Genomic DNA, 11422 nt, shown 5'->3' with positions numbered 1-11422 from the left:
TGCGCGGGAAGAGAGCGTGCAGTGCCTTTGTTGGGGGGGTGCTGTCTAGCTCTGTGAAGCCCAGTTGATTGGCTTCCTCGGGTCTTCTGTATCTCGGCTGGACGTCTTCCTAGCTCTTTCCATCATCAGAAACGCGTGTTCAAGCCTCTGTTGAGCAGGTCGATTCCTCTTTCCAATTCAGTTAATGTTGGGCTTGGGTATCTCGGGGCTCGTTTGTTAGATGGGCAAATAAACACCAGGTTGACTAAGGCCCTTCCTTGCCTCAAGGGTGGGAATCCCGTTGGAAACAGACTGGCACATCTTCCTCCCTCGGAGCAGCTGATGGATTTCAACTGTTGGCATTTTGGTTCAGCCGATTGCTTGAACCACGGTGCCACCAGAACCTTCCTAGAACTGAGGCAGTCAAAATGAGTGACATGCCTTAAACGCTTGCGGGGGAGGGAGGGTCCACGGCTGCTGCGTCCACTCTGACTCAAGGTGAGGCCCCGCCTGCAGGGCCAAGCTTTTCCGTTGGGCTCCCAAGGCTGGGGCCTCTCAGCCAGATCATGAAGGCCTTCTCCCAGGCTGCCTCTGGGCGGGTTGGGATTCCTCACCTTTATGCTAGTCAGCGATCGCGTTACTGTCTGCGCCACCCCGGACCCTGCCTGGAGTGGAGTGGCTGTGGATGCCCGTCACCTGTATCTACTGCTGGCCCTGCTCCCAGCTCCGGGGCAGACTGGGGCCTGGTCTCAGCCTCTCTGATAACCGAGACAGCGGCCCCAGCCTCTGAAGGCAGTAGTGGGGTTTCGGCCAGATGGGCCGGCGCGGGGTCTCGGCCAGGTCTCGTCACGTGAAGACCTGACCTCGGTGGTCCTGGCTGAGCGGACTCACCCGTGGCTACAGTGCCCGGTCAGCACTTGCATGCCCAGACAGGAGGGCCGTCTCCAGGTGGTGTCAGAGACCCCCCCCTCCCCGACTTCCTGGGTGCCCGAGGCAGGTTTGAGCCAGACACAGGACACCTCCCTCCCCCGAGCCGCACGTTGCATAAACACGTCTACAGACAGACCCGCCACACAGTTCAAAGAGGCACGAAGGGAGAGAGATGGTCCCGTCGGGAAGCGTCACTGCTTTAATTCTGGCCAGGGCCTGCCACGCTGAGGACCCAGCGGGCCACCTGCCCGCCTGCCCACCGCCCGCCCAGGGCAGCAGGCTGATGTTGGCCGCGGCCTCCACCCATCCATGTGATCATTTACAAAAATAAATATGAAAAAGGCGCAGCCCGTAGGTGACGGTGGGGTGAACTGCACGGCGACTACGTGTGTCAAAGCATCTGGTATGGCTCTTGAGTGGCACCGGAAGATCTGGAAGCACTTGGTTCCGTCTCAGAGGCAGTGGGAGGGCCGGGCCGGGTGGAGTGGGGTTGGCATGGCCGGTGGGGGTGCGGGGGCAGGCTCACATCTCGGAGTCTGCGTACATCCCGTTGATCAGATAATCCACCTGTGTGTAGTCCTTCTTCTGGTAGCTCTCGTAGGCCTGCAGGGCGAACAGAACCAGGACGGTGACAAACAGGGTCACGCCCAGGAGCAGCACCGCCAGGAGGAAGCTCAGGGACGGGGCCAGGGGGGCAGCGGTGACCAGCAGGCCTGGGGCTCCGGCCGGCCAGCTGGCGTCTCCACAGTCAGCAGGAGCAGTGCCCGGCATGGCTTCTGTCCCCACCCGCTCCGGGTGCTGGGGGGTGACCTGCCCCAGGGCCGCCTGGGTGGATGGTGTGAGGTTTGGCAGCGTCTGTGCAGTGGGGGGGGTGGCCTCTGCCTTGGGGGTTGGGCTGGCCTGAGGTGCAGGTGCTGTGCTGGCAGTGGACGCCTCTGTTTGGGCCTTGGTGGTAGCTGTCGCTGTCGTGGGCACAGAGGGGACCGTGGTGGGTTCAGGGGCTGTGTCTGAGAGGATGGTGGACGCAGGCCTGCTTATTGGGTTGGCCACAGGTGGGCCCGTGGATGTCTGGGTAGTGGGACCTTGCGTGGTTGTATTGGGAGGCTGTGGGCTTGTGGCCGGGGGGAGGTCTGTCGCAGAGTGACCCGTGGGGGGCTGGGGAGGGCTGAGTGTGGGTACTGGATGGCTTGGACCAAGTGCGGCCGTGGTCGCGGTAGCAGCACTCAGGGCTGGTGGTGTCCCGGTGGTTGTCCCTGGCAATGTGTTCCCTCCTGGTACTTGTGTGCGGGGTGTGCTGGCAGCTGGGTGCTGGGTGGCCACAGTGGGCAGCGTCCGTGAGAGCGATGTGGGGACAGACGACGTGGGCCCTGGGGGAGCACTGGAGTCTGCAAGTTTGGTGGGCTGGAGCTTGCCTGCTGCCCCGTCCACCTCTGTCCTGGCCCTGGTCTTTGCTTCGGTCAGGTTGGTGTCAGATGCCAGAGCCGAGCTGGTTAGGGAGACCAGGGGCGTTGTCGCCAGCGTCACTGGTGCAGACGTCTTGTTCTCAAATGCAACAGTGGTTTCCGGGGGGGCACTGCCACTGAGTGGGCGAGGCCAGGTCTGGTTCGGGGCTGGGAGGCCTTCAAGTCAAAGCACAAAGAGATGTCTGAGGTCAGGAACCAGAGGCCACGGCCCAGAGAGGGAAGTCCCAGCTCCCGGGGCCAGTCCTGCACCCTGCAAGAGTGTGTGTGCGTGCGTGCGTGTGTGTCAGGGGCAGCCCTGCACCCTGCAACTGTGTGTGTGTGTGTGTGTGTGTGTGTGTGTGTGTGTCAGGGGCAGCCCTGCGGTCGTGTGGGGGTTGATGGGTGGGGAAAGGGCCATCTCCACTTCCTCTGGAGGTGCCGCTGGCTGGACCCAGCCCTTCGTCCTGATGTGGAAACTCCCTCACCCTCCCTGGAGCCTGAGCCCACCCAGTGTTTATGAGCTATGTTGTCAAGGAGCCTCGAGTTGTGCCCCTGAAATGTGTGTGGAAAACCCAAACCCTTCTACTGCGTATGTGTGTGTATGTTGGGGTGGGGTGGGGTGGCAGGAGCCCTGACGGCACTGGGATTAAATGCACCTCAGCTAAGAGGACATCCCTGGGAGAAAGGCCTGGGGAGCTACCCCCCAACCCCCGCCCCCAAAAGGATGACAGCCTCAACGGCCTGGAGGCCACACTGCTGTCCCTCAGGGTTGAGAAGAGTCCACAGCCTCCCACCTGCCCAGAGGGCCCCTGGGCTGCTCATGAGACCTTGAATGGGGGCTGGAGCTGCAGGCGAGGCGGGGCAGCTCAGGACCAAGGATCAGTGGGAACCACAGGGTTCTGTCTCCACAGAGCCACGCAGCAGGCGCTGGCAAGAGACAAGGACAGTCCCCCAGAGGGAGCCTTCCCCAGGGCCAGGGCCCGAAGTTCAACGTGCGGCCTTGTGGGAAGATAAATGTCTGCCTGTTGGCGCTCCCCCTGTTCCTATCACAGCCCTGCTGGATCACAGAAGCAGAGACGACTGGCTCCCACAGATGAGCTCCCAAAGACAGACCTCAGCCAGAGGAAACACACACACACAGCCATCGTGGACGCCGAGCCACAGTGACCCTACAGGACAGGCTAACTCTTCACAGTCCCCTCCTCCCTCCCTCCCTCCCTCTCTCCGAGGGGCTGGGGGCTTTGAAGTGGTGGCCTTGTGGTTACCAGCCCAACGTGTAACCACTTGGCCAACAGGGCTCGGAGCCTCTCACTCCAGGTAATACCCACACTGCCCAGGTGGGTGAAGCAGGTCAAAGCAACCACAGCACAGAGTCTGCTGGTCGGGAAGCGGGGCCCTTGGCCTGACAAAAGGGCTCACTAATTGAAAAAATAAAAACCTCAACAACAACAAGGTTCGCTGCAGGAACCCCTGAGGCCACATAGCTGGTCCAGAACTGGGGCCCCATGAACCCATCTGATGTGTGAGGGGTGAAGAGCACACGGTGGACCTCTGAGGGCCTAGGTGCCTGTCCTGCCAAGGGTTCCCAGCCTCGAGGTTCCGCGGAGGCTGGGTCTGGAGCCTCTGCCCAGGCCAGCACCCAGGGAGGGCTGGGGTGCCTGACTTGCCGGCTGGGCCCGCAGAGCCCTCTCTCCTGGGCTCAGAGAGCTCGGGGCCACCGTGGACAAGCTTGTCACTTACCTGCAGAAGTGGATGCCATTTGGAGTTCAGGGAACTGCAGGCAGAAAACCCAGCCGAGCACAAGGGCTGTCCACATCTTGGGGGTGAGCTGGGAGCGAGGCTGGGCCATCCGGGGCCACACCACCTCCAGCTCTTCAGGCAGCTCCTAGTACCTCCTGCCTGGCGGAGGGATCTGTGGGCAGAGAGCACCAGGGTTAGGGGCTGGGGGGCAGCACCCCACCTACTTGAGGCCTGGATTCAGCCTGCATCTCTCCGGGGAGGGAGGACATGACCAGTGTGCACCTGGAGCCAAGGGCCTGACTGGGGCCGGTGGGAGGGACAGTGCTCTGTCCACTGCTGCACACTGACTGGGTTCAAGGCACCCATCACGTGTGATGTCACGGAGCCTCCACACAGCAAGTCCCCACGAGGCCAAGCAAGCCCAGACTTCTGCCAGAGCAGTGGAGAGGGGGTGCTGGGCTGGACGAGTTATAGGCTAGGCCCCAGTCACCAAAGTCTGGTAACTACCCCTGCCAGTCGGACTGCACACGCCATGCAGCCGTGAGCCCGCTCCAGCAGGGCCGGAGGCCCTAAGACCCCTCAGAAAGAACAGATTCTCCAGGCGTCCCTGGGGGGGGTGGAGCCCCTCCAGGGCTTAAGCACGGGTTGGCCAAGGCCAGAGGGGCTTTAGCAAGGGGGGTGGACAGCAGCAGGGGTGGGCGCTCACGGAGACCGGTGAGGAAGCCCGTGGGCAGTCCTGATGGAGGGGGCCAGGCCCTGGGGGGACATGGTGCGGTCTGCCACTGGGAGGGCCCCGAAGGTGGTCAGGCCTCAGCTAGGGAAGTTGAGCTTCTCTGAGGGACACATCACAACCTCAGAAGCCCACAGGCCACCCCACGGCTGTGCCTCCTGGGTGTGGAGCGGGTGGGCCAGCACTTCCTGAGCCTGTGGGGACCCAGCCTGGAGCTTCCTGGGCCCGTGGACCCTCGCCACAGGTGCACCTGGCCAGCTGAGCACCCCGCACGAAGAAGCCCTGGCCTGGCGTGGGGAGCAAACACGGGCATGCCAGGGGTCGGGGAGCAAAGCCAGTTGCAGGAGTCCCCCACACGCCGCCTTTCCCCTGTCCCTCCCTCTGGGGCACATTGTCCCTGCCTGGCTCGCGTCCTGTCACCCACCAGAGGCAGCAGCTCAGGGCGTGCTCCCGGGCTGGGCCACTGTCCTCCTGTCAGTGTTGAGAGCTTGGCACCGGGTCAGGTCTGGCTCCGTGGGTGGCGTGGCCGCTCCCGGGGCTGCTCCCACGCCTGGCATGCCTCGTGGCATCTGTAGGGCAGGCGCTCTGGGCCGCTGTCAGGCATACCTGCGATTCGAGACAAGAACCCCCACCACGTGAGGAAAGGCACGGCGCGCAGGCCACAGGGGAGGTGCGTGGGACGGCCAGGTCTTTATTCGGGACGTGACCGTGCGTGTCACGCTGTCCAGTGGCCAAACCGACTTCTGACCGGGGTTCTCATGGCTGGGCCCTTGCCTGAGGAGGCCGCCGGGCAGACGGCTGAAGACAGACGTTGACATGGTCCTCCCCATGCCCTTCGGGAAGAGGCAAGAGCTGGACTGGCCAGGGGAAGGACTGCCTTACCCAGACATGAGATACTGGGGTGACGTTGCGTCCCTCATCATGAGGAGGCGTATATCGGATCCCGGGAAGGAGGCTGGGGGCAGCAGGTCCCCCACAAGCCTAGCGACACAGCTGCCTTCAAGCCTGTGGGCTGCGGTGGGAAACCCTGCCAGCCCTGCACCCTATGCCGGGAACTCTGGGGTGTGGTGCAGGGTTGATAACCACCAGGTCAACCCCCCAGCCACATCTTGGGTGAAAGATAGGGCCAGCTCCTCCCGCCATAAAGATCGAGTCTCAGGAACTCCTTACAGGGTCACTGGCGGGATGGACGCGGTGGCCGGAGACGCCAGCCTCCCCGGTCCGTAGTCGGGCCCCTTTGCTGGCACACGACCAGGCGACAGTCTATGCTGCCCTAGGGGGGTTTCCCAACGGTTGGTTTTGGAAGGACATGACCAGGCCTTTCTTGCTACTCTGTCTTGAGGCTCTGCTGAAACCTGTCCACCAGGGTGTTGGAAGCACCGGGGAACAGCTTCCAGTATCACAGCCACACCAGCCAGCTCAGCATGGCCAATGGGCCGTGGCTGGCGGGCTGTGTGGTACCGGGCACGGGAAGCGCTACAGCCATGCCCGGGCGTGACCGACGGGCAGCTCCCATTGTCGACTGCACACTGCGTTTGTGCCCTTGTCGTGTGCACGCCTGACTTTCGGGAAAGGCCCTGAGAGGCTTTCCGCTGAAAAGCCGCGAGGGCCAGTTCCCTGACTGAGAGAAGCAACGTGATTCACCCATCAGGAGGGGTTTTCCAGGAGCCATGCCCAGCTCTGAAGGGAGCCCAGGGGGCAGCTGCCACACAGAAAGAAACCAGGATGAGGACCCTTTTCTGGCCCAGACACGTAGTCACACACACATGAACATGCAGCACGCACACATGGGCATGTAAGGCCCTGTGTGCACAATCACATACATGCGCGTTCCATCACCCGCAAGTGTCACCCACAGCCACACACGCGCACATGTACATCATGCACATATAGACATGTAAGACTGTGAGTACAGTCACAGATGGGTGTGATTACATTCAAGTGTTCACATGCAGCCACACACACACATGCATACAACACGCACGATCAATCATACTCAAATGTCCACACACACGCTGCCCATTATCACACATACATGCTTATCTGCAAGCAGTTACATGCATGTCCATAGCCACACATGTGCGTGCAACCACACTCACATGTCCAGACACCCACCTTCATGTGCACACAGCCATGCGCAAGTACAAAACCACACACAGTTACATGCACGTGCTTGCAGTCACACTCACCCACGTGTGCAGATCACCACATGCTCAAACATAGGGACATGGGTGAGCCAGGACACGAGCCTCCCCCAGGCTCTCACTGCCCCCCCTGCCCCAGCTGTCCCCCCAGTCTTCAGGGCAGGGTCCCCCACAGGTCAGGGAGGAGACGTCTGGAGAGGAGAACAAAGCCCTCCTTCAGTGAGGAAGCTCACCTCAGCTCGGCCTCCCTCAGCTTTCCAAGTGCCTGTTCTAAGTGCCCAGGGTGTTCTAAGTATGTGGGGCCCGCACGAGCCCCTATCAGTCAAATGGCTAGGAGCAAATGCACAGTAAGACTGGAAAGAGCCTCTTCCCTAAGGATGGCCCAACCATCAGCAGCCTGCCCGTGAACTCCAGCCACTCTCCTCTGCGCAATGCCCCAGGTGGGTGGGGGACTGCAAGGGAAAAAGGTCCCAGGCAGGAGAGCAATAAGCAAGCGAGGGACCAGAGCTGATGGAAAGATGGGAGGTGAGGCTGGTGCTGGGAAGAGCCCCTTCCCTCCCTTTCGGGGCTCAGCTCCTCACAGGATCTGCATGGGAGCTTCCCTTTCAGCGGGTGGCACCCCACCACAAAGGCCCCCACACAAGTCAACTTCCCAATCATTTTCTGGCCCGTGGCCTTGAGACACCCCACTGTCTCCTAATTCTTGTGCCCTCAACCTCGTCTTGGCTTCTGAGTCTTCTGATGCGGTCTGCTGCATGCAGGGGGCTGTACACGAGCTGAGACGATCCCTGGGAGGTGAGCGTTTGGGCGTGCCCGATGACTAACCTAAAGGTGGGCTGTTCAAGCCTGCCCCGTGGTGCCTTGGAAGAAAGGCCCGGCAATCTGCCTCGTCCAGATGACAGCCAAGAAAACGCTATGAAGTAACATTGCTCGGATACACACGGGGTCCTCCGGAGTCGGCACAATCCACTCGAAGGCCGTGGGTGGGCTCGAGTGGCTGTTTTCTTGTTTGTTTGCAAGTGTGATGCCAGCAGACTCCAAATGGCTTCAATTACTTTTCTGGCACAGACGCGTCCCAAAGACCCAGCACAAAGGCTCCCGAGCTTGTAAGGGACTCCACGGGTCCCCTGCTTGTTTTCCTCTTGCACCCACTCCAAGCCGGAGACCCCAGCCTCGCCAAGGAGAGGGGAATGCAGACGCAAATACAGAGCAAACCCAAAGACTGATGGTGACACGTCACCGGCTGAACTTTGGTAGCAGGAGTCCAAGGATCGGGGCTCAGGGCGTGCGGTGTCCTGGGAGCAGACACTGCCCCAAGGCCCAGAGGCCGTGTCTACGTGGCAGCCGGGACAACCGGGCATTGTCTTGGCTGTAACTCTTGTTTAAATCATCGTAGCGATTGTCTGGGTATCACAACAAAATCCTGAACAAGGATCTGGCTGCTTTTTTCCCCCACCCCCTGGTAATTTGGGGCGATCTTACACTCCTCCCCCCATGAGGCAGGCCCCTCCATAAATGGAAAATGTGTCCTTTAAATACTTTGCTGGTTTCCGGGGAGGAGAGAGGGGCGCTGGGTGCAGGTGGTACAGGGCCGATGTGTCAGGTGCAGGTGGCACAGCCAGCAGACTTCCTTGTGTCCTCCGGTTTGCTAGAGGGTCAGTGAAAGGAGGAAGCCCCTCGAGGAGATGCAACAGTGAGCTCAGGAATGCAGGGCTGTGAGTGAGGACCGCCAGGGGTTCCGGGGTTCCTAGGGTCCCTATGTGTCACCACCTACTCAGATCCCCGGCTCACCCTAACCGAACCGTTAGTGGGGCCATGCGCACTCTCACAAGGAAGTGGGCAGGCAGACAGCCAGGTGGACCGGTCTCTGGGAGGAGGCCTGGCCACCCAAGGGCCCAGCTCTTTGGAGTGGGGGCTGTTTGTTTTCTGGGTCCCCCTCTAGTCTTGGCCTTGCTGACACGTGGGAAGCGCTTCTGGCTCCTGCCCACAGGGTGTGTTCCCAAACTGTAACAGCCTGTCCTGTCCTCCCTTCTCCTGGTCCCCGTCCAGCGTGCCACTAAGGGACCCCAGGGACCTCACCGCTCCCCTCTCCTCCTCACCCCGCTTCGCACCGTCTCGGGCGGGGTGCCCCTGGCCCCTCCCATTCCTCTTCCTCCAGCCGCGTCCTGCCTCCCTCCCCAGTGCCCATCACCGGTCCTCCACTTCCCTCCTGCGGCCCCACGCCGGGAGCCCGGACAGCAGCTTACCCGGGCGCGGCAGGCCTGCGGTGGCCCGGCGGCCCTCGGACGGCGGGGAAGCGGCGCGGCCCGGCGTGGGGACGTGGCCGGCAGCGGGGAGGCGCGGCCCGAAAGCCAGGACAGTTCGGGGTGGCGGCCCCTGCACGGGCCCGCCCGGGCCGCCCGGAAGTGACGTCACGGGTGGGCGGGGCTGTCCCGGACTCGAGGTGCCTGGTGCGGCCGGAGCCGAGCCGGGCGGGAGGGGCGTGGCCTGGGCGGAGCCACCTGGCGGGCGGCCGGAAGTAGCTCTTCCTGGCAAGGTTCTGGCGGAAGTGGGTGTTGCTGGGTTCACCACGCTGGCTGCGCTCAGAACGCCCCAGCCCCTTGTCGGGACGTCCCGTCGCCTGGCCTGGGGGCAGGAGCCGGTGCCCCTTAGTGACCGTGGCCCCTGCCTGCCAAGCCCGGGGTACGGAGACCGCGTTACGAGGGGCCTTGACCCTGTGCACCCCACTCTGGAGACACGGAAACGGGCCCACAAAGTGCCGTGCACGCTTGCATGGGGGTCATGGGGCGTGGACGGAGGGGTGCAGGGCTTGACCTTAAGTGGAAAGTGGCTTGCAAGTCTCGGGTTCCGTGACTGCGCCCCGCGGACGCCCCACATCCATGGCAAAGCCAGTACGCGAAGGAGGGCCCACGGAATACGCCTCTTTCCCAGCAACCGTGGATCCCCCCAGACGGCCTGCAGCCCTGAGCTTGGGGGGGGGGAGAGTGGGGGGGGGGAGCAGAGGCAGACTGCCCAACCTCTCAGCTACACACTTTCCTTCCCACTGCTGTACCCCAAACTCATTGTCTTGGAAGCGAATCCGACGCATGGCCACCCTAGAGGGACAGGGAGGAGCTGCCTTTGTGGGTTCCCAGGACTGTATCTTTAGTCCAGAGCCTCATCTTTCTCCCCCAAGATCGACTGGTGATTTCAAGCTGCTGACCCGTTTGGGTCAGCAACCCACGATGCTACTAGGGCTCCTCACAGTTTCAGGTTGTGTCCAACTTACCTGTAAAACTTGGGCATGTCACCTTGTCATGCAGGGCTGCTTAGAGGTGTCTGCAAAGAGGAGCCTCTAGCCTCCTGGTTAAAACACAGGTGATAAGCACCAGGTTGGCATTTTGAACCCACCAGCTGCTCTGTAGGAGAAAGATAATCTCTTTGAACCAGACTCTCTTCAATAGATTGATTAAAAAAAAAAAAACTGCCATTGAGTCCATGCTGACTCATAGTGACCCCTGTGAGTCTCTGAGACCATAACTGTTGGTGGGAGTAGAAAGTCAGTCTGTCTCTCTAGGAGCTGCTGGTGGCTTTGAACTGCTGACCATGAGGACCGCAGTCCACTGTGTAACCACTGAGATGGATAGTTTGGTTTTATAGATTACACCACTGCAACTGAGTCACTCCCAACTCATACCGGCCCTATAAAGGACTTCTGAGCTTGTAAATTTTTTATTTTAAATTTCATTATTTATTTACTTATTATTAATTGGAATTTTATGCACATAGTAAATCATCTTTAATAGGGTTTTTTCTGATTTCAAAAGGGTCCAAGTATTCAATTAAAATACATGAAAATCACTATTAATAGTTATTAATAACTGAGGTTTTAAATCTTTACAGCAGCAGGCAGCCTCAACTTTCCCCTACGGGTCTGAACTGCTGACCCTGCAGTTATCAGTCCAGCGTTGACCAGACAGCGCCATCAGGGTGCCATCTGTACAGAAAGCAGCCTTGGAAACGTTCTGGGCCAGCCTTACAGTGGCCTGTAGGGTCACGATCTGTCAGAATAGACTTCATGATGGTGGGTTTGGTGTGGTTTTCTTCACTCGAGCTGAATACATTATTTCACAAAGGAAGTAGACCCCAGGGCCAGCTGTGGTGCTGTGCCCGCTCTCCCAGCGGGGGGTGGGGGTGGGGGTGGTGGTGTTGAACTGAATTATATCTCAAAGATAACCCAGAGTCCCCGGTTCTGCTCTTTCAAACTAGCTCATGTGCTGCAGAAGCCTTGAAGGCCGTTTCTCACTGGTGGAGACTGGAGGATTTTCACTGGCTGGGAACTTCCTCTCTCTCTCTCTGTCTTTTCTCTCCCCACCCGCCTTTTTGGGGAGCACAAAGCACACGGACAAACATCCGAACCGTAGTTACAAAGCCTGTCTAGTCAGAGCATTAACGGTATCCCAGAAATCCTCCCTGCA

The 11422-nt window shown here is 60.4% G+C and overlaps 1 protein-coding gene across 1 annotated transcript; it reads right to left on the bottom strand.

Annotated features, from left to right (window-relative positions):
• Positions 1–1348: 1348 nt before the first annotated feature.
• Positions 1349–9265, bottom strand: CUNH11orf24 (chromosome unknown C11orf24 homolog). Its single transcript, XM_004713730.3, has 4 exons — positions 9212–9265; positions 5246–5427; positions 4092–4263; positions 1349–2528 (listed from the first exon to the last, which is right to left on the bottom strand). The coding sequence occupies exons 3-4, from the start codon at positions 4198–4200 to the stop codon at positions 1432–1434; spliced, it is 1206 nt and encodes a 401-aa protein (XP_004713787.3). The 5' UTR covers positions 4201–4263; positions 5246–5427; positions 9212–9265; the 3' UTR covers positions 1349–1431.
• Between the last annotated feature and the right edge of the window lie 2157 nt (positions 9266–11422).

This window comes from Echinops telfairi, unplaced genomic scaffold (genome assembly GCF_000313985.2).
Source record: "Echinops telfairi isolate 266 unplaced genomic scaffold, ASM31398v2 ScPeMD7_7417;HRSCAF=8455, whole genome shotgun sequence".
NCBI lineage: Eukaryota > Metazoa > Chordata > Mammalia > Afrosoricida > Tenrecidae > Echinops > Echinops telfairi.
The sequence above is the reverse complement of the archived record's forward strand: the minus strand, read 5'-3'. Positions and strand labels throughout refer to the sequence as shown.

Bases quoted from the DNA above. Each gene is read 5' to 3' on its own strand.
- CUNH11orf24 (XM_004713730.3), bottom strand. From the start codon at position 4,200: ATGGCCCAGCCTCGCTCCCAGCTCACCCCCAAGATGTGGACAGCCCTT. The intron at 2,529-4,091 runs GTAAGTGACAAG...TTTGACTTGAAG, and splicing joins AATGGCATCCACTTCTGCAG to GCCTCCCAGCCCCGAACCAG.